The sequence below is a fragment of the Monopterus albus genome, unplaced genomic scaffold (assembly GCF_001952655.1).
Source record: "Monopterus albus unplaced genomic scaffold, M_albus_1.0 scaffold175.1, whole genome shotgun sequence".
NCBI lineage: Eukaryota > Metazoa > Chordata > Actinopteri > Synbranchiformes > Synbranchidae > Monopterus > Monopterus albus.
The window spans coordinates 123,378-147,200 of record NW_018128055.1 but is presented as its reverse complement, the minus strand read 5'-3'; the positions used below and the strand labels follow the sequence as shown (position 1 = coordinate 147,200).

General features: G+C 41.2%; 1 protein-coding gene across 1 annotated transcript in view; it reads left to right on the top strand.

The window, feature by feature from the left end:
- The window catches only part of tanc2b (tetratricopeptide repeat, ankyrin repeat and coiled-coil containing 2b), a 139,302-nt gene that overhangs the window by 8,198 nt on the left and 107,281 nt on the right, over nt 1-23,823 (top strand). Inside the window, 2 exon segments of the mRNA XM_020616554.1 lie at nt 5,171-5,286; nt 21,882-21,986. Of these exon segments, the coding sequence (XP_020472210.1) occupies nt 21,920-21,986 (67 nt within the window). The 5' untranslated portion in view covers nt 5,171-5,286; nt 21,882-21,919.

Here is a 23,823-nt window from a genome sequence, read left to right as displayed (position 1 = left end):
AACATGCAGCACACAGGGCTAAATCCATTTCTCTGCAGTACAGTATGCTCTGTAAGAGTAAAAGTACAAAGAACAACTAATTCAGGCAGGCAAGGGTAACGAGGAACTAAGAGGGATACTTACTAAACTTGTCACAAATTACTATCAGGTGTGGAAAACACTGTGGTCATAATTTTTTAAATTTAGTGGCATATTTACCACTGATGATGTAAACGAGCACAGCCACTGCTGTGTTAATTAGAATGTGACACGGCTGGTAAGGATGTGCCTGTAGTGTGCACTGGTGGGCCGAAAGAGACGATGTGTGTTTACTGCAACTTAACGTTAAATATGGTTGAATAAATCAACAAACAATCATAAGATTGCACGACGACGACATCATTATTATTGCACGACGGAGTGCTGCATATTTTACACCTGCTTTCTCCTGACCTTCACTTTCAGCCACAGTTCCCTCTGTTGTAGTGGTGGTCCATCAGGCCCTGAGGATATTTGTATGAATTTATCTGAACGGGAACGCCTTAAAGCACATATTGTGCGAGACCAAACATGCAAATTCCTGTGGTGCCGCATTTCTTTTGTTTCTCCACGGCAAAACCCCACTGTGATTCCTTAGTCAATATAAACACAGCTATTTCAGTGTTTAGTGCAGGAATGTGAGCCACAACCTTAGTAAATATCCCCCTAAGTGAATTTAATTGGTAAATATAGTTAAGAGGTATACTTTATACTTTGGTGACATTGCAGAGGTAAATATTGAACGTTTTACTCAGCTATAATGGGAGAACTTGTGCTTGGTACTTTAAGTATAAATTGCTGATAATGGTTGAGTAAAATATTGAATACGTGCCTTTTACCTGTAACAGAGTATCTTCATAGTATAGTAGTGCTACTGATACGATACTTCTTCCACCACTCAACTACTGGAACCTCGGAGACGAGTCTTGTTTAAGTTCTACTGTAAAGTTTTTTTGCATTTCCTCTTTACCTCCCATGGCCAAATGTTTATTTTTATTTTCAAATGTATCTCCAAACAATAAGTTTTCAGAAAAATAAGATTTGAAGGAAGGAAGTTTGATCAAGTGGCTCGATAGCTGTTCTCCCAGGGCTGGGCAGAGAAAGAGTGCCGGTCTTCCCTCAAGGTCAGGGTCAGCCACTTTCACCCTGGGTGACAGGAAACTGGAGGGACTGCCGTCTCTAAACGCCTAATGAGCCTCTAATTGATATCCAGCTGAAAACCCCGCAGTGTTAATGCCAGTTCCAAGGAAACTATATTATGTACCCACTTCATTTAGCTAACAAGACCTAGGAGGCCCTGAAGCATAGATTTTAAACATGGAGTCACAGCAGCAATGAGGGGTAATGACACAGTGGCTAGTTAGTGTTCATTAAGGGAGAATGTATGGATAATACAAGTACACACATTTATATATGCTCAGTAGTCTGTGCTTATGTGTTTATTTTGATGTTGATGTTAGACCAGCCACTGAAAACAGGAGGAAATGAACTTGAATCATGCTCTTTCATTAATGTAGTCTTCCTCCAGCCTTTACTCCAGTCATATATATTGGGAATCCATTTACCATTTACCATCCAGACACAAACAGAGGCAGAAGCACATTTCACTTGAGGCTCCACTACCGTGTTAGTTGTAGCATTGAGGGCCGAGTAATATTTTCATCATGTCCCACTCTTCTATGAGATGCAACTGCTATAATGAGATGGGTTTTAAGAAAGGGGCAAATGCTTTAACCCCACTCCCCAACCTTATCCCATTCTCCATGGTTTAATGGCTTCAGCCCCTCTGCCATTGCAGCTTTCAGACATTTGTTTCCTAAAGGTTTCATTCATCTTGATCAGTACTGAATGAGATCACACTAGCCCAAAATAGCTGTAAAGCAGCTGAAGGCTTTTTTTATGCTTTGTTGAGTATAGACTGGCAGATGGCACGTGTTTGTCAAGAAGGTTAGGTTGTTTAAAGTTGATCCTCGTTAATTCAGTGTCACGCAGTCGTTCAAACTTGTACCTGCCACTTAAAGCGCAGGCGCCTGCCAGGCTGCTGCACAGATGTTCTATTTTTGTGTCTTGTGATAAAATGCTGAGCACATTTGAAGTTGGTTTCTTAAAGTATGAATAAGTAGGCGGTTGTGTTTTTCCTGTTGTTCAAAATATTTTAGTGATTTTTCCTTAGCCTTGGTTCTTCTGGCAAGGCAGTCCTAAACCTTTCGGCTAACCCTCATGGTAACACGTTTTATTTCTTTAAAGGTCTCAGCACAAAAAGCTGCTTTCTTGGTTTTGGGCCTAGGATGTGCTTTAAGGATGCTGAAACAGGTGAAAAAGACAGTTGGCTGGCTTAAGGGTGAAGGGATCACTGTGGAAATTGCATTTTGGTTGTGGAGGAGCAGCTCAGCAGCATCATGTGTCCATTTTAGGACAAATGCCCTGTGTCTGTTGGTGAGCACATCTGTCCTAGTAGCTCATAGACTGGGCTTAATTTAATAAATGGGAAACATTTTGGAAAAGGCAAATATTTAGTCTTATGTTGGCCACAGTGTCAGTTTGGACCACTTAAACAAGCAAACTGACCATTTCAGTAATGTATTCTAATACAGTTGACAGATTGACAGGAGACGTCAGGAGCACAATACCTGCCTCTGTTCTTCTCAGCGATCTGAGCTGTAGATAACAAAAAACTGTTCATAAAGGAGATTTTTAAAGCGAGTTTGTTTCTAAAACTCTCATTGCAATTTAGTTTTGTATGACCTCAGACTGAGACATGGAATAAAGATTGATTTTACTCTCAATTAGACTGCAGTGCACAATTATCAGAGTCATCTATTAGCCATGAATTCCCCTTGGCTTGTTCTCCTGGTACTCTGTCTTGGCTAAACCTAAATTAATTACTGATAACAATAGTGACTTTTCTTTTTTTTTTAATGTAGGTAATTGTCCTGCAGTGCCCTGAGTTTTATTTCTCAGACCTTTGGCTAATAGAAAATACAGTTAGAGGAGGAGTGCGTCACCCTGTTGTGAGCATGGAGTCGCCTCTAAACAGGCCAGTTTGTCTGAGTAGCTATTTCTCAAACTGGCAGAAAGAGTCTTAGACTGAGTAGTGGTTTCTTCATTATGTGGAGCTTTAGCCAGTGTGAAGAAGCCAAACATGAGCAGCTAGACTTTACACAGGCATTTGTATTGCGTGAAAGCTTAATCACTCATGGCCTCTGAGAAGGAGCTGAGGGGAAGCTTAAATGCCATATTCATCAGTGAAATGGGGACTTAGAGTGTTGGTCGCATAATTTGTTTTGATCCAATTTCTAACCTTTTCAGTTAATAATACAGAAACCCGGAGGACAAAGGAGAATTACACATCCTGTTACATGATTGAGATTTCAGTGGGCTTCCTATGGGACTGAAATTTAAATGGATCCTTTTTTCATATTGTTGCAAACCAGATGAAAAGCACAGAGAGGTGTTTTGCTCCTGCTTCTCTTCTAATCATCATCTGTGGGGGCAGGCAGCTGCCCAGTTTGTGACCCCATTAGCTTCAAGCGACAAGAAGAGTCAACCTTTGGACTCCTCATGTCTCTGTATGGCCTCTGACATATTTCTTTAACCCCAAATTATTAGCCATCTTCCCCAATTTTCCAGTTTTTCACTTTTCAAAGATGTTTTGTTTAAGCCAGTCAAGAAAGAAAATGCAAAACACTTTGAGGAAATGGCATTTGATTAAAAAAATCACAGTGTGGGAATCTACAGATAGTTTATATTTCTTTTTAAATAAAAAAGCCAAATGTTACCCAGAGCTCGACTTCACAGAAGCTGTTTACCCCTGTTTAAATTCCCACTGTAGGCCTGCAGAGTCCCGAGCAAAAATATTTCTGTAAATCAAACTGAAAATGATGAAGAAATTACTTTCTTACTCTTTCTCATTATTATTGCTGGAAATTATTTAGACTCTCATTGGCTGACCCAGATTAATGTGTTGGCCACGCAGAGTAAAATTCAGATTAAGTCTTAAAGTGTTCCCTACAGAGGCCAAACTATAATTAGAAAATGACAAAAGTAGTCTAAGTTCATGTGATGCCCTGGAGTATTGTGTCACAGTTTTGTCTGAAGGTTTCTTTTGTGCAAAAATGACATTGTGCTTGCTTTCAAAGTTGGTGGCGTTGTTGTCCATCAGGAATACGTGGAAGTCAGCTCTATCGACACGGGAGGGAGAACTGATAATTGGTTCAGGGACTTTGTGTTTAGTTATTCCTGGAATGTTTTTCTCATAACTTAATTTTAAACCAAGTAATGTTCTTTCTCCAAAAGTGTGGACTCATTAATTCTCAGCTGAGTAATTTATTGCCATGTGTGCTCATATACTTGCCTGATAACCTCAAGAAATGTTTCTGTGGGCCAGTGCAGCTTTATTTTGTTGTAAGGATTATTTTTGATTTTTTTGATTTTTTGATTTGATTTATTCTTTCAAGCATGTAAAGACAGTTGATATGTCAACACACATAATTTTACACATATCCAACAAATGCTAATCCAATATCAATTTGCTTATACCTAGAACATGCTTGAATAGAGTAGGAAGAAGTCAGTTGACAATTTTCTACAAATGAAATGGAAAAAGCTTTAACTTAAGATGAGTAAAAGTTCTTTCCAACAGCGAACACAAAGTCATTTCTGGGCTTTATTTGTTTTATTGCACAGTTTTAAGAAGAAGAAAGAGAATATGAGAGATGCATGTTAACACTGGCTGGGCTTGTGTTTTGAGACTAGTTAAGATACAGAATTAGACACTGGATAGACGTTGTTTAGGAAGCAGCAACCAAATGTAGTGGTTCAGTTGTGCGTCCCCTTCATTTTGGTGTTTCTTGTCACATGGCCGCACACGTCTCCCACACAGAAATTTCACCCCCTCCCCCGCCCTTAACTCGCCACCTAATGACATAATGATACTGTGTGGCTCTACATCACAACCCTGAATGCCGCACTTCATGCCAGATCCACCCCCTGATGAGGGTGACAACTGCCTACTGTCTCAGTCTGCCCTTTGACAACCAGCCCTTGTAGCTACCCCAAACTGTGTTGTTTGCATCTCAAACTCCTCTTTGTGTTCGCTGTTGGAAAGAACTTTTACTCATCTTAAGTTAAAGCTTTTTCATTTCATTTGTAGAAAATTGTCGGCTGTTCCCTCTGGAAAGTGATTGGGGCTGTGGTTCAACCCAGCGACATGTAGCACCTCACTGCCCTGAGAGCCGGATTTGGAGACCTGCCTTCTGTCCACTCATGGTGAGTCACTGCACCCAAACCAGGACTTCTTTACACCTAGTGTTGCATCAGAGCAAGGTCATCACGTGTAGTGACACACAGCACAATAGATACATTGTTAACCTCATGAGTTGTAAGTAGGTCGAGACAAGAATACATCTTCATCTTCTGCCTTTTCAAGCAGACGCATGTATTGTGAGCACGTGTTGTGTGTGGTGATCCTGATGGACGTGTGGGTTATGTAGAGGTGTGACTGTGTTTGTTTGTGCTTTAGAAAGAAGCCATAGTGAATCTTATCACAAAATAAAGTTTCAATTTTCTGATTCACTTTGTTGCCACCGACACCACTCTCTCTCCTCATTCAGTCTCTAGCTCTCTCTCTCTCTCTCACTGTCATGTGGACCTCCAACCCCCCATTTCGCTCCATACTGTTTATACAGGAGGTTGAGGGAACTCATCTTGGTGAATATACTACCTTGTAGCATTTTGGAGGGTCAATCCCTTGACCCTTCATGCCAGTACTGTACCTTTTACACCCAACAGTAAGGCAGAAAATGGAGGAGGCATTGAATGGGCGGTGTAAAAGGGGCTACTGTGAATTTTTACAGTATGTGTGGTGGAGGTGTGTCACCTCTCTCAAGAAGCTGTTTTTTAAAGAAGAGTCCCAAGTACTGATCAGTATGTCAGCTTGGGGCCATGTGGAAATACTCTGACTGGCCAGCCATGAAATTGTTGTTTGGCTGAAATGGACCCAGTCATTTCATAAGAATCTTTTTAGAGAGAGACCTTCTGGTGCTGCCATAGTCCAAATGAATATGACCGTGGTCCATGACAGCTCTAGGAGTTGTTAGGATAATTTTCCTGACTAGTAAATAAGGTAAGGAGTTTATACACATTAGCCAGTAACCTCTCAGTTCTAGGGTTAAACTTTGTTTCATCCACACATTATATCTGTGGCCTGGATGTGCCTGAAGACGAACAAGGTCTGTCAGCTGTTAAAGGCAACGTGGAGCGCCCAGGCTGCAGAAAGGTATGCAGAGTGACAGTCGCTGGCTCACATGTGTGCAGCTATGGCCTATGAGATGTGTGTGAGGCATGCGGACCAGCAAATGGACTGGAAGAGTAGCCCCATTACACTCTGACTGTCCTCTGAGAAAGAGGCTAAGCACTGAATACTGGCCTCTCGCTCCCTGGCAGAAAGTGCTGACACAAATTCTTGTCTGACTAAAATGCCTTCTGACTGCATGACACTGGCTCTTTTCTTCCCCTGAGGTTCCATGGCTGTAAAGCCTGGGCTACACAAAAGAAACACAGTGTGTGAGTGCTGCTCAGGAGGTGGCATAAATTATAACCATACCATAAACTGGTGAAAAGGCCCACATTGCTCACATTTTAGAAGGGGGAGGAAGGAATTTTGTTGTTTGAGCAGTTAATTGGATTTATGTGCATGAAACCTGTCGTTTTTCATTACACATTACACATCCAGGGAAAGAAGGTTTGTTCTGGTGAGCTTTCTCTTGTTTAACAGCTTCCATATATACACATATAAAAATCCTGTCATCCACAGATGTCCTGGACCAGAGAACAACTGCCTTGTCCTTTTGACCTGCAGCATGGATCTGCCAGTTTGTGACTGACATGGCACGGCTCATGTGCTGGTCACTGGTGCGGAGATGCATAAACGTGACAGTACAGAAAGTACTGGCCTAGAGTCCATCAGCTGTGCATGTCATTAAATGTGATATGCTGTTAGCCCCAGGAAACCTGGTGTTTTTGGTTTGCAACATGGGAAAAGCTGTAGTTACTAATTTAATTACTAATTCACATGCCTCAGGTTCCCATTACTGTGAATAAACTGCATTTGTAGGCTTTCTTTCAGTTGTATTAGTCACGCTTTGACCAATCAGATGCTTTGGACAATAAATCTCTGCTGAGTGCTGGTGGGGATGATGATGTGAATGATCAGTGTTGTCAAGTCGGTGAACGGGATCTGAAGAAAATGGTTGCTCCCCAGTGGGATGTGTGGGTGGTTAGCCCAGCTATTGAAGGGGAGCTGTGTCAAGCCTGACACACTGAAACCCACAAATGCCAACACTGACAGCCAGTTGTGATGAAAACCAATTTACAGGAACTGTCTTCCCTGGCTTGATCTTTATGCTTTGGTCTTTTAGACACCCGTGTTTGTTGGTAGGATGCCTAGTTTCTCTTTGGGTGCTGTTAGGACAAATTTGATGAAGATTCGGTGCAGATGAGGCAAAAGTTAATTTTTCCAAGTAGCTGGAAGGTTTAAGGACCATGATGCAGGTAGTAGACTCTGTTGTGTTATAGTTAGCCATGCTGCCAACGTTGGCTACTCTACCTTAGCACCAATTTCTACCACCAATGTGTCACCGTCTGGGGCGGCAAAAGTTGAACTTTTCTCCGCATGGTGTCGTGCCGTTTTGCAGGAGCCCCCTGCGATGTTGCTGCTGGCTACGGTGGATGCAATACCCCATAGAAAAGAATGGAGAGGGCTGTGTTTGAAAATCAGTCTGAATGCAGCCTTATGACTGGTGGTGGGATCCGAAATGAATAGTATGAATGTCTTGGGGAACCTAAACCTTGTTGCGAAGAAGGCTACTGTGCTGGAGGTGAAAAAGAAGTGGCAGCATCATGTTTATCTGGGGAACAACAAAGTAACCAACTACAGAGCTTTTAATTTGTCACATGCCAAACACACTGCTGTTACAGATGCTCTACAGTGTCTGCAGGCTTGTATGCTTATAGTTACAAGCCTTGTCATACAGTTCATTAAAACATTTCAGGTTGATGGCTTTGAAGCTGGGAATGCTGGTTAGCTCTGGACTCTGAGATGGGAGGCAGCTGCACTGGCTTTGAGCAGTGAATTGCTCATTCAGGAGGAAATATTGAAAGCTGTATGAAAGGGCTTCAAGGGGCTTTTTATGCCTTTTGCCCTCTGAGAAATTCTGTATTGTGTTTCTGTCAGAGTGCAAATGACAGACGCTGCAAATGGGCAGAAGGCTATTGTGTTGACACACAAGAACTGACACTGGCGATATTTTCCATGTGAAGGAGGATATGCAGTACCTTATAATGCATGCTCTTATGGCAGAGACTATTTTCAAAAGAGGTTTTGCAAAAAACATTTCAAGTTACTGTTGTAAAGCCCTTAATGTAACAGCAGACTTAAGTGGTCCATCTTAAAGCTATGTCATGTACAGTAATGGTGCCTGACCTGCACGGTCCACAGCATACAGCCATGTAGGTCACAGAAATCTGTCTGCTTTGACAAATAATACTTTGTGAAACAGCATGAAAAGCAAATATGCATTATAGTCTAGACTGAGCTATACCACAATTTCCTTCACGTTCTTTTTTCATTTCACTTCATGCATATTAATGTGGGGGTAGAAGATTTGGTCCAGCAAAATTGTTGTGAATTAATTTTCATTCTGTCAACAACGGGCCTTCTTTTCCACCTCTTCTCCCCAGAACCGTGGCCTAACCCCCACCTCAGCATGTCCTGTGTAATTTGTTGACTTGTGTTTGGACACAGTGAGAAAATACCCACAATATCTTGTGGGTATTTTTTTAGTGCATCCAACTGAATGTGAGCAAAGGGGCCTCATTCTGCCTAGTCAGTCGTGGTTTCTTCATCTTCATCACAGCATTTAGCATCATTAATATGGGCAGGAGATTGCAGATGCAGAGGTAAACAGAGACATCAAATTATCATCTGGGCTTTTGAGGGAATTCTTTAAAGTGATGCTCCTTTGGGACTGTATGCACAGGTTTGTTCAAAATCAACTCCTCCTCTCTTAGCTCTGCCATCCATCATTGACATCTGGGCCCAGCTAACAGCTGCCTCTCCCTCCCCCAGAATCTAATACATTAAAAACAAAAAGCTTGCTTTGAAGGAGAACAAATTATTTTGCAAATCCACAGTGAATTGGTGGGTGCGCCCTTTAGGTCACAGTGTGTAAACTGACCTTTCACTTCAGTTTACTCCAGGTCAATCCTCTCAGTCCTAGTGAAGATTAGGTCACATTTGATATCATGTACACTAAAGTAGTAACAGTTTTAATAAAACAACAAATACTATAAAGAGACAACTGGACCAGTCGGCATGGCCACCAAACAGCGAGGGTTTGTTAGGTATTTTTAGCCAGATAGATATTGGTTAGATACTTTATGTATTAGAAATGTTTAGTGGAGATAGGATGTCTAGTTAGACTGTTAAATGCTTAGTCATGCTTATGAGTTTCTACAGGGTACATCTGGTCAAGGATAACTAGAGAGAAGAGTTGATGACTGTCAGCAGACAGGATGGTTAATATTATTATTATGACGTGTATAACTGTAGCCTTAGCTATAATATGTTCTTATGTTTAAGTCACGACATGTTACTAGAGGTCGTGAGAATGTTTTTAGTTACACACCACTTAATCAACAGACACACACACATTGATTTGCTTCATGTTTTGACTACTGCTATGGCCAGCTGCAAAGCTGGTAACAGAGACATCTCGGTTGACGTTTCTGTGTAGTATGGGGCTAGCCCAACCGAGGGGATATAATGTATAGGCCTGGTGGGCTCAGGGTCTTTCATCTTACATCTGCCTGGGAGCAGTTTGGAGGTGGAAGATACCTGAGCGTGTAATGTTAATTTTACCTGTGATCCTTTGAATAAATCAGCACTGTTTTGAAGTTACTTGGACTGTCTCATCTCTCAGAGTTAGCAATGGTAAGAAGAACCAAAATAGTTCAACAACAGGTTAAACCTGCTGAGGGGGTAAAAACACCGATGTTCTACTGTGAGTGTGACTTCTTTTATTTACAAGATCCAGCTCCTGCAATAATATGTCATTTTATTTTATCTCATAACAGGACTGTTACTAACTGCTACATTATGTTTTATATACAGTATACAAAACAATGATGATGTGTTTAGTTAAAGGCATTTTTCATCTTACATTGTGATTTCTTTGGCATCGTTACATCCATAGTATAAACTCCACTGGCTGTTGCATGCTCTTGACTGATCTTTGCTGTAATTAGTTAAATAAGTATACTTGTTTACCAGCATTTCAATCCAACAAGGCTTTTTTTTGATCTCTCCTTACTTATTCTATCCCATCTCCACAAGCCCTCCCCACGGTCTCACTGTTTTTGCACTATTTACACTCAGTGTAGATAGTATATATCTCAATGGAGCAATAGAACTTGTTTTTTTTTTTTTTTTTTTCCTTTTGCTGATGTCGGCAAGGCCTGGCTCAGCCTGCTAATGTGGATGGCATAAGACCTGACAAAAGGCAGGCTCATCTGTCGGCTTGTGACCTTCCGCAAAGAAGGGCCAGAGCTGTCAAACATGCATGTCCCCGTCAACACAATATCTCGGCACCCTCAGCCAATTAGTTCATTTTAAGACAGAGAAGTGCAGCCTGTACTTGCCACCCTAATCATCTTTCATCTGATTGGCAGGTTCATGCCTTTGTCTTGTGTGTGAGGACACTCAGACACACATGCACATACATAGACGCAGACCTTCTTGAAGATTCATAGTGGCTACTGTGTGTGTGACTGTTGTTCTGCAGTATTTATCACCCAGGACAGGATTCAGCAGACCTGTTTCAAATACACTTCCTTGTTTAAGTGAAATGAATAAGGGCTAGGTAGATTGAAGATGCTTTTTCTTGTAACTCATTAGTTTTCACAACAGAACCTTATCAACCCAACGCTTTGGATTACTCATCACAACACAAGAGAAATAACTGTAATATGACATGAAATCAATCAAAGTTAAGCATCTTTCTTTTAACAGCCGCTACGACACACTGCTGTTGACATAGGTGATTGCCAACAGCTCGAGAGTCTTAATAGCATCTCCAGACTACCACCATGCTTTCTTTCCTAATTTCTTTGAAGCCGAGCTAATGGTACTCTGTGATTATGGGAGTAAACTGCAGCTCCATCAGTCTGTGCCCGAGCCATGTGATTGAACATGGTGTGATTGTGGCTGGCGTTTAACAGACTTTTATTGGTGGCCATCAAATTGCCATTAGAGGTCCATGGCCAGCTAACACGCTAATTAGGTCAGGGTTTCCTGTGGTCGTGTCTGTGCTTGCGATCAAGCGTCCATCCAGACTGACAGCAGGCTGAACTGGAAGACCAAGTAATTTAAGATGTTTTCTCTCCCACCCACACTCCCCTCTATCCTTTATAGCATCTTCTCAGATCCAGATTCATAGTCACGAATAGCAACCCTGACGGTATCATAGCCCCTGTGAGGAACATAACTATGTCTCTTCTTTGTGGTATTGTATATGACTGGCTTGGGAATTAATAGCGTGTCTTGATGAAAAAAGTAAAGCACATTTATAAAGCTTATGAAACACATCCCATTAGTAATGACTAATGACTATTTGGTTGGAAGCCTAAATCTTTTTTTTTTCTTTCCACAAGCCAGGCTGATTAAAAAGGTGGTACAGTACATTCCTGCAATGTGTCAGCCCCCCATTTCCACTGTGATATTAAGTCATTTGCATGCTAAAGGCATTTCTAGAAACTGTCTGTGTGTGAGATGAAAGGAGTTAGAGAGGTTCTGCTAATTCACAGCGGACAAAGAAGTTCTTCACAGAGTTAATGTGAACATGGTGGTGGTTTACATTGTAACACAGGGCTGGAACAATGCATAATTCATCGAGAAACAGATTCATCTCCTGTTGCAGTCAGTGTGCCTCTGCTTCAGTGAAACCCTGTTTATATCCATACCAGTATAATTCACAGACTTATTTCCCCAGATGTGAAAAACAGGTCCGCTATCAAATATCACTTTTGACTTGTTATTTAAGTGCAGGCCCAGGGCACAAACTCATCTGGGCATCACCAAGTGCCATTATTATTATTGCCTTGAGGAAAATTAGTGATTTGTGATACTGGGCTATACAAATAAAATGACTTGAACTGACTTACTCTTTTGACATACCTAAGCTATTCTGTTGCTCCCTGTGTCTCTCCTCCTGTTGGGTTGGATGGCGATACCTTATTGATCTGTTCTGTTCTTGTCCTGTGGTTTTGAAACCATACCCATCCTCTGAATGTCTGATGAATCCCTGCCCATACCTCTGGGAAGTGCTGTGTACATGGGCTCCTTGTGGGTTGTCTTGACGTCACCAACGCTTTCTGTTGATGTTCTAAATAGAATATATCAACACATCATGTTTCTTTCACCATCACCTGACTGACCATTAGAAACTAATATTTCTGTTTCAGATGTCTTACTTAGCAGTCAGTAAAAATGTAATACATAGATAAATATGTCAGCCCACGATCACTGAGAATTTTCATCCATACTGGACGACTTTGCACCTCACAATTGAACGCCAGTGGTTTTAAATGTGCCTTTTATGTAGTAAGGTGAAAAATGATTGTGGATCAGAGTGTAGCACTTAGCTTTTGTGCAGGAGAGGAGTTTAAAGTTCTTAAAACTGGACCTTTTAAGACGAGGCCTCATGGTCAGGTAAGAACACTAGCTGGTGAGTCCAGTGTGAAGTTCCTTTTGGTGTAGGCACACTGAGATGTTTAGCGGCCCCTGGAGCTGTGGGACTGTGGGTTGGTGTCTTACATGATCCTTTTTGTAATCCAGCCTTGGATCCACAAATCAAATCAAAGGTCTCTGCAGTGGTGGCTGAGACCTTTTGCCCCTGCCCCACTCGTGTGCCCTGTAGAAAGATCTTTCTGTTATGCAGTGTCAAATTAAGCCTAATTACATTCACTATGATGTAAAACAATAAAACACGACATTAGGAATATTTTTTATAGGCAGTGTGGTTGATTATGGATGCCCTTTTGCATAGCACTTAACTTCATCATCATCATAACTTATTTACCCCGTAACCCTGTTATTTCATGGAGTCTAACTGCAGCAAATACCATGTGAGACTGCATCTTTCAAATACCACTTACAGCACACATGAAGATCCTGGTTTGACATAAATATAAGCCATGAGTAACAGGCAAATGAAGAGTGAAGGACCCTGGGAGATGTTACAGGACCTTAGCCTGCTTAATTCTAAGAATTTAATTTAAGCACCTGCCTCAACCAAACACACCGGTTGGTTTTAAATGGCTCTTTGTAAATGTGCAGTTCTGCCAGGGTTGATTATCAGCTGTTAGTGGCCTTCTTCAAAATGACCTTTCCTCCTCGTGTCATGACTCTGTTTGCACATTTAAGCTGCCTGTCAAACACTGAACCATTCTTCTTCCTGAAGCCTTGCTCTGTTCATTTGAATGGGATCGGGGCACTAGAGGCATACAAATGGGAGCCTCTAAGAGGATTTATGCAAAACAGTATTTTCTGTGTGGCCGACAGAGTAGATGATGGACATGTCAGTGTCATATGTCAGCCACTGAGATGAAATACTGTTGTTTAGATTAGGCTTAGATTTATCATTTGATTCTGCTCTGTGTGTCTGTGGAAATGGTGCAGCAACACTTCCAAATGGCCAGCAGGTGTAGCAGTAAGGTCTCTGAATCAAGAGGGACTGGAGGGAGGACTGGAGGCAGCAGTCAGTGGGATTAATCAGACTGTCTCATTTAACCATCTCTCGGCAAATGCAACATTTAAGACCATGCTTGACCTTTAGCGCTATCATTTTGCTTCATTTGTTGTCAAAACGGTAAACTTTTAAGAAGGTGTTAACCTCGTACAGTTTGCTCAGGTTAATGCTGTGTATCAGTGGAATAATCAGGAACATGTTGAGTAACTCATTCCTCCAGTAGCTTTTTATTTCTTCCTCCTCTGTGGCAAGGCCTGCAGAGTTTTACATTACACATTCACTGCTGCTCATCCACACAGTCTTGGTAATTGTTCACAGCAGCTACCAAACAAGAGCAAGGGAGCAGTAAAGTCACACATTCACAAGATATTCATGTCAGAGCTCTGCTACTGCTGTCGTTTCGATGCCGGCTGCTTGACTGCCTGCTTCTGAGCTGTCTGTCTGTCCAGTGAGGAGATAATGAAGATGACATGAACTCTCAGAAAACTGCGGTCATTTAGCAGTATGTGAGATTAAATAAGATTTTGTGCATTTACTGTAGATGATTTACAGTATTTCCTTCCTTGACCTGACTAGAGGAATTTTCTACACCTGCCACATGGCTGATGGTATTTCATTCCATTATGTGGTCTCGCCCAGACACCCCTTAAAACAAACAGGGGAAAATAAAGGCACTGAAATATGTCCTCCTTCATTTGGCTCTGTTTGACTCTGACAAAGCTTGGCATGCTATTTCAGTCGCTTCTTTTGAATAGATTTGAACCCAATAGTGAGAGCGGCCGAAGCTGGTTTAAACTGGGCAGAGAGTTGGTAATGAAACTGTGTGCCAGTTGGTCTTTGTAAGAGCACTTGTGTGTCCCCACAGGGAGATGACACTAAAGCACATAATAAGTCACTTGGTTATATGTGTTAGAGGAGAAAGACATTAAGCCTGACTTTGCCTGAGTAGTATGGACTTTACCAGAGGGACTTTAACAGAAGGCTGGCAAGGAGGACAGTTCTGTGACTTGTTGGCCCTAGTTGTGTACCATTACTTCAAGGTTAGGTAATCAGTGTCAGCCAAACTTACAGTAAAGAGTTGGACTATGTGAACATGTCACTCTCAGGAGCCCCGGGAACAAGACGCCTGTGCCACATGCTCTCTTTGTTCTTTTATAATTGAACTCTCAGGAGTTTGAGTTGTTTTAAATTACAACTTGTATCTGTGGCAAGTAGATAAGTAACTGTCTTACATTTTGCAACATAAACTAAGCAATATTTACTGTTGCAAAGGGCAGAGTGACTTTAAATGTCCAGGATTCCTGAAGTAAATGTGTGTTCATTTTCTGAAAAGACAGTGTCAGGTGACAAACAGCTGCTTAGGTTGAATTGTCAGAACAAAAGATGAGCAACTGCCTTAGAACAATTCTGATTCTTGGTAAAAAGTGAAAAGTGCAGGTTGTGTACATCGAGAAGGTTTGCAGTGACTCCCAAGGTGCATTTTGGTAAAAAATTAATCACTTAGCTTAAAATCAGGTCAAATCAAATTTCTAGACATTGAAATAATTAAAACCGTGGGCCATAACAAAGTCCATAGTACCATTAAAATATGTGGGAGGTTCTCGTGTCTGAATGTTGAGGAATGTTGGCGATATGATGAAAACAGTACTTTTAAATGGGACAGACTCCATTTCCATCAGCTTTGCAACTCTGTTGCTGATGGAAGTCTCATATTTAATAACAGATGTTTTTGTTATTGCTGATAGGAAAATAAAGCAATTGTTTATCAGTCTGTTCTAGTTGAGGTACAGACTTGTAGACATATAGGCACATGACAGTCTCCTGAAGTGTGACTGGAACATGCCTTATGTTGCATGTAGAGCTAGTGATGAAAACCCAGGGAGCTGTCAGACAGCAGTCTTGGTCACCGTCAGAGCCAACTGTCTCATCTGTGATTCATCATGCCGCTGTATGCTGCATCATGATACAGATATCACCACCTTCCCTGCAAAGGAATGGGTGGGGTAGATTCATCTAGATTAATAAATAATCTACCGCAGGGCAGGAGTGAAACTTTGTTACCAGCAACCTTAAGTGGTTTCTGCATCGCCCTGTGCGCCTCTCGCCTTGTGAGCTGGGCCCTGACACTTCTCGTTATTGATATTAGTGTGATTTATGGAACTCTGCTCCCCTGGCCGCCCTCAAACTGGAGACGGGACTGTGATTTATTCCTGTCTGATGCTGCAGGGTGTCTCAGGCTGGCGAGATGAAGAGGAAGGTTCCGACTGGACAAACCTCCAGCTTGAGTCCTGATTTTTATTTTTGAGTGTAAATATTTCCTCTGCTGTGTTTGCGACGCACCTCTGCAGCTGGATTTTGTTTAAATGAACAGGTCCATCTGCCACCCACCAAACTTGCCTCGCTCTTTTTCCCTGAAGACAGAAATCAATACATTGTGGATGACTCAGCTTCAATTATACTGCTGTTTCATGTTAAATATCTGAAGCGATGCTTTGTCTGCCACTGTTCTTATTTGATTAAGCTCTGACATTTATGTTTCCCAGTCAGACTGCCAGACTCTGCTCTAATTGCCTCAAGGAACGTGTGTCCCTCAGGGCAAAGTCCATTTGTCATTTTCAAACTGTTGATGCTTCGCTGTGCTTCAGCTGCAGTGGGATTTTCACTCTGGCAACAGCAAAATTGAGCTGTATTTCTTCCATGAGTGAGTCCTAATTACCCATTTTAAGAGATTTTTATTATGTCTTTTAGGAGAAATTAGATTTTCTCTGAAATTTCCTTAGTCATTCACCTCTGTGAAAAATTTAATTTGATTGGTGGACCTGCCCTGTTTAAAACAGAAAACTGCTGTAAATTCTGCGTCCTAGGTAATCACACTAAGAGCACTCCATGGGAAATGTGTGTCTTCTCTAATTCTATGATTGCATCTGTGTGGTTTCCTCTCAGATGAGGTTCAATTTGGAGGCCACGGGTAACACGAGATAAATCCTATTGGATGCCCTGCAACACTGGCCTTTGTCATCGCTGGCCCCATTAGAGGATACTTTATTGATTGTAAATAAGCTTTGGAATTAATGGAGGCTCACGGCGGTTCTCAGTCCAGACTTGGGCACAGAGGGGGGCGTCTGCACCTGCTGCTGGCTTTTACATTTAAAGATTTAGATGGGGCTCAGTGATCAAAATTTAACTCCTTCTACAGGAGGGTTATAATATGAAGAGGCCTAAGCTATAATCCTTTGATAATCATAACTCAGGGTTCCCAACATTAAGCAATTCTCCAAGCAGGACGTACAGCTGAACCTAAGTATTTAATGACTGAGGCTGGTAATGCAGCTCCAAGTTCACACAGGTATGTGAATCTCAAAAGGCTAATTTGAGGCCTCTTTTGGAGAATATTAATTGTGCTTTTGTGAGCCATGCTTACAAACGAACCAAGCTGTGTCTGCGTTTTATTTTTCATCAGAACAAACAAGTGTGTTGCGCTGGGTGACCGGAGCAGATGAAAGTGGCTCATCATACAAGGCTGGTGAATGTGTCTTTAAGTGGATTTTAACACACTGGAAGAGCATTATGCCTGAGCTGTGGAAGAGCCTGAGATGGGCTGCATCTGCTTACGCACATTATCTGTGAGAGCATGCTGCTTCTTGGCTTCCCTTCACAAGGGCTGGTACACAGGGTCAGAGAAAGTGGGAATGAGAGATGTGTGTGCTTCCACCCTCAGATGAAACATTGCTTCAGCTGTGTATATGGGTACATTTGTGTGTGTGTGTGTGTGCTCATCTCTCTGGGGACCTGTGAGTCCGTGTGTGTGTGTGCGCCTACTTGGTATCTTGTCCTCCAAGATTTCAAACATTGATTGCCTCCTCTAGAAACAGACTGCAGTATCTCTCCCTATTTTCTGCTTTGGCAGTTAGTAAACCGCTCTGGCCTTGCCTGGTTAGCTCACCGCTATACAGTGCATATGGATGCAGATTTATTGAGCTAGACTGCAAAGCCCTCTCTGTTTCATCCCTACTCTTTTCAGCTACAATATATACTTACTGAGTCATAGCTTTTGATTTAGTATTATAATCACAGCATGTCTTCTAGGCTGCAGGCTAACTAGACCAGACATTTTAAGCTGCTCTGTGCTCATATTTTTTTACTGAGGTGATGTTGCGTTGAGTTGCACAGATATGTGCGTAGATGCCCCTGCGCAGCTGTGGCTGTATCTCAGGAGATGAGCATGCATGCTAATGGATCTGACCCACTGCCACCTTACACTTCTTTTACCACTGTCTACACCTTGTCATGGGAAAGCAAATGATTCATACCAATGAGTAGATTTCAGACAGAGGGAAGGGCTTATGTGGTTCTGCATGATAAAACCACCCCTCATTACTGCAGTATTTATTTAACATTTTCTTCTCTACAATTGTTAGAAAATTTGAAGGGTTGAAAGGGGAACAGATTTTGTTGTGTGAGCTGTGAAATAAAAATAATCCAATTCCAGCTGCTGAAGTGGATGTTGGTTAATAGATTGTAACTCCACACACTTGTGTTGAGTGAACCTAGTACTTACAGCCGGTCTAAAGACCTATTAGGTCACTGGGGTTAGCTGAGGCAAAGGAAATTAAATCATGGATATGTTAAGGAGAACTGGATACCAGATTACAAGATGGCGCCCATACACCACGATGTGGCTATGTCATGTAGTCATGTGTACTAGCGGTGGGGGACACACTGAGAAGATGTTCAGTCATCAACTTGGTGTGTCACGGCTCTAACACTTTTATCCCATATCACGGAGATACATTTATGGTAAAAAAAATCTCAAAGGTGATGCAAGAAGGGGAAAAATAAGGATCCTTAGAAAAAGGGACCAGCTTCTAACGGAACCTTCCACAAGGTTTGGCTATAAATCCTGTTATTTTCAATAATTTAGAGCATATCGGAGCATTCTTTCTTGATATCAGTTATTTGTTCCTATCTTACAGTGGCTGTCATGCTAAACAAAATACAGTGGGAAGATTAACATTAGTATTTACTGTACAGAATGATACTTTCTCAGTAAATCTTAGTTAATAAAAGACAAACAGCCATTATGCTGCTTTGTTATAGTATATCCTTATAAAAGCGTTAGGCCTACATTTGCTACCCTTTGTGGCACATGTAGCACACAAACATACATAAATTAAAGAAATGTCATATGTTCTGAGGGTATATTTGCCTGTAGCACCAGTTAGCTCACTGCCTCAGCTGAGTTGCTGAATCTATCATATCAGGAGCTAATAACACATTCATAGTAGACAGCCCTGCAGGAGGCTCTTCATAAAATTTCACACACTCTTAGAGTTCGTCTCCAGAGAATAGTTGCATCAAGGTTTGGGCCAAATAGTACAGAGAAAAAATGTCCTTGATAACCCACTCATTCACATCAAGGCTCATTTTTCATCTAGAGGAACCCATCAAAATGGCTGGATGACTCTGCACTGCTTGGCCAATGAAGGTAGAAATTGTCATATTTATTGCTGGTGATCCCTCTAAAGCGGGGTGTTTTTATGAGCACTGGAATGAATAGCCTCTGTGATACAAATTCACCTGGTATAAGTGAGCCTACATCAAAAGATAGAGCACTAAAAAAGACATAACCTTCATTTGCACTGGTCTTGATCTAGCTGATGCAGATGATAAGGATATTTCCTAAGGCTGTTATTGACTTGGGAGAATCCTGTCATCAGTACCCAGAAGTTAATTATCTAGCTTTAGTCTTACTGCACACAGTACGCACCATTACAACCAGACACAGGCCATGCAAAGAGTAACAAAAGTGCATATGGAGTTATATACAGGAAATATCAGCTGATGTAGTGTTTTATTTAATCTCAGTAAACGTGTAGTTGTGAAAGATGGCAGGTGATGATTGGTCAGTGTTGGACATATATCTAAGTAAATTCCATGCTTGGTCTTGTGTGTGCTCACAACACACACACGTGTTGTATATGCTCAGTATTCACTCCCTTTTTCTGCTCGGTCGACTGTAGGCTGCAAATCATCTTTGCAAAGTATGAAGCACTATTGTATTGTCTCAAAGTATATTTGGCTTTCTGTTAACATAGTTTTATTTGATTTATTGCCCAAATAATCACCACAGTTATGAGCAAATGCTGATTATGCTGTTTCTCCACGCTGCAGAGCACATTTATTTCATAGGACTATTCACCGGTAGGGAGCACAGCGTTTACTTTCTCGTTCCCACCCTAGACTTCTTTAACCAGTGAGCGATGTGAATGTTCTCATGTGATTTGTAGCAACACATTTTGGCTTGCTTGGATTTTCCTGTATGTGAAACTAAACTGAACCAAGGGGAAAACGGACCAAGTTTACAAGCTGGTTTGGACTAGTGTGAACAAACTACAGGTGTGAAAACGCACTTAGTGTAGACAACTTCAGTTTACAAAATTACAGTCAGACAGACCCTGATAAAGTCAAGCATGTTGTTAAGGGCTTCAAAAGTTCAGCCTCATCAACATCCAAGATAATCTGCACCTATAATCAAGTGTCTTAGACCTCCCCCATCTGTGTACAGACATCAGTAGTCCATTTGATATTAAACCCTTAAGTATGACTTGAGAGAGCACATTCATCCTGTGATGCTTTCAAAAATCAGAATCAGTAAATCAAAGATATGTGCTGTGTGGCTCAGTTTCATCCCCCCTGAATATAATGTCATGCATTGTCTCACTGTCTTTGCCATTTCCCCAGTGTCACTCGCAGTGTCTCTATTATTATGATCCTGGAAGCCTTTCAACCCCGCTCAAGGTCGAAAGACTGGTTAATCAGGGTTGGTAGAGGAGGGGGCAGGGCTTTTTCAGAGCTTTTCCATGTCTTCCTCTTTGAGTTTTTTTTTAATTGTTTGGGGTCAGCACCGGCTTCTCAGCTGGAGCTTGTCTGTGGGGCTTTTGCTGACTCACTCCCGCCTAATGGAGAACATCTGCTGCCATGCTTTTTACTACCAGGTCTCACAGCAGAGACGTGTGTCTGTGCGGTGGGGAGCTGGAGAGGAGGGATTAGCGGGATAGAGCACGCTGCAGTCAAGAAATGAATGCAATCTAAAGGTTTAAGGTGTTATCTGCCTGCTCTGCAACTGCTTTTTTTGTACTGAAACTGCAGTTTTACAATATTGTGCAGTAAATCCTTGGTACTATCTGTACCAAACGTCTGTTCTACATGTAATACCTTGAATACTCCAAAGGAGAAGCAGATTTTTTTCCTCACTTTGTTTGCACAAATGTGATGTTTTCTTTTTAAGCACTTTGTTTATTTACCGCAAATAACCGATGAAATGTTGCCACCTTTACAGAAGATAACTGTGAGCTAGCTAGAAGCAAACACACCAGTGTGTGTGTGTGTGTGTGTGTCTCTGTGTGACCACTGAAACTTTCTTTCATTTATTTTTTTTACAGATGCATAACTTTATCCTCTTAGCCTATGTGTCCTTCACGGAAGTCGTCCTACAGCTTTATGATAGGCTTGAAGTTTTTTTGCTGAGGACTAAACATTTTAAACTTGTGCAGACACGTCTTTACCTCCCTTTGTGGCAAAATGTGTGTCTGTAAGCCTCCACTCACATCATTTCACTTTGTGTGCATGTGTGCCACCACCTTGACTTGGAGCATAAAACCATTCAGAAGCTTCTATAGGACTGGAAATGTTTTTATGCTGGTTGGTGTTTTCATGAATTAAATATTTTGTAAAACACACAATACAATCCAATATATGGTGCTGAAAATAACACTGTGCATCATTGTGCATGTTATTTGAGTGTTATTAACACACTCCCATATCATAGCTTCATATCAGCATGCCTACAGATTACAAGATATGATATAAGAATTAGGTTTAGGTGGATGTTTTGCTTATCCTTCTACCTTTTTTTCCACAATCCAGATTCAATTTTGATATGATCCGAGCTTCCTGAAAATGTTATTAAGCAATTAATTGTATTGTTAGCAACATCAGATATCCCAGTAAACACTCTGGTCATGCATTAATTTGTATTGTCTTTTCTTTCCCTGACAGATTTTTCTGTAGTCTAGTCCAGGGCATCTGCTGCAGTCATGTTTAGGAACAGCTTGAAGATGCTTCTGACGGGAGGGAAGGCCAACCGCAAGAGTCGCAGCAGTGGTGAGTCTGTCTTCTGATGCCAGGCACCAACAATGACGAATCTGCCTGTCAGCACACAGAAGGTGTTCACTAGTTCTGTGGGTGTATTTTAGGAAGCAGGAACATGCAGCTCAGAAGATGAAGTGCTTTTTAGTTCTTAAAGAGAAATGCGTGACTCCTGAAGAACTCTTCAAACCTGCTTTCTGCGGTAACACTTTACAATAAGGGTACATTAATTAACCATACTTAATGCAGTAATAAGCATTAACTAATAGGTAACTAATGCATTTATTAATCATGCACTAATGTTTTTCATGTTAATTAAAGTATTACCTCATATATTATTTAATAGTTTTTAACGACACTGCTGACATTTGTTGATGCAGTAATAAGCATTAACTAAATGTTAAATAATACAATAATAAGCATTGCATTCAACAACTTAAATGTCTCTTGGTAACACTAGACATTACCAGATAAAGATATTAACATTTATTTCACGAAGTTCACAGCTTAGCAGTTTCATTAGGAGAAGGCTGTTTTAATGTTCATTTAAGCATAATAATTGTCCACTTACTTGTCCATCCTCCAACCAACGAATTCACTTTGTCCTCGCTCCACGTTCATCTAAGGTGGTATCTTCCAGCTTCTGATTGACTGAACACACATGATGCAGGTATGCAGCAGTGGGCAGGGCATGGATAGTTGGAAAGGATGCACGGTGGTAGCTCTCGAGGGCCTGACTTGCCCACCCCTGCTGTATACTGTAAGCATTACTTACTCGTAATTACGCATTTATTAATGCTCTTTAAAAATGTATCACAGTGGTGAATAACCATTACTTAACCTTAATTAACCATTTGTTAATGCTCTCTGTGACCCTGTAAAGTCTAAAACATGTATTTATTAAGGAACACTTCATAAATGCATACAAGTGCTAAAAAATAATTTTTTAACCATAACTAACCAGGTACTACTGCTGTTTGTGACCCTTGAATATTTGAAGCAATCACGCAGATACTGAACATTAGTGAAACATTTCCAAATGGAATTTAACTCATCATAAACATGTGTTATCAACATGATTCATTCCAAATTTAAAAAGATGAAGACTTTATGCAAAATCTGAAAAAGTGGTTATTTTATTTTCAAAATGTAACACTTAACATTCTTTCAAAGGAATAACAATATAAGGATTTTACAGTTTCACCGAAAAAAGAAAAAAAGAACTCTTCCTCATGTCCCTTGCATCTTATTTTGAACAAAATCTTCATGTAAAGCCTATAAAACCATTAAAAAACATGTTTGTGAGTGAAGAGGAGCTTTAAAAATTCGGATGAATTAATTCAAAGAAGAACATTAAAAACTAATGCCTGAATGAGGCAGGTGGGGGGTTGGAGAAAGAGGGAGGTAGCAGGGTGTTTGTACAAGCTGTACTTATGCCTTATATCCTTAATCATTCTCCCAAAAGGACCATCTTTGTGGCAGTTAGCTAACCAGTAGGTCCACTCAATTACTAAGAGATGCTCTTTTAGCAGGGCCTCTGTCCTGTTTCCTCGCAGTCGCCATACCATCCCCTTGTATATGGCCCATGCTCTCTCCAGGTTCTGTGTGTGGCTGCCTGTTAATGGGTCAACAAACCACCGACTGTGGTTAACAGGAAAATGTGTGTATCCATGATTGGTTAGTACACCTCTGTAGGCCCACCATTCATCACTGAGGATGGCGCTTCCAGGACACACATGTTGCACAATTAGCGGGAGAAGATTGACGTCTGGACCTACGATCAGCCAGTTTTAAAATGGGTCTGTTGCAGCTTTGGCCAACACCCAAAATCCCAAAGACCCACTTTCTTCTT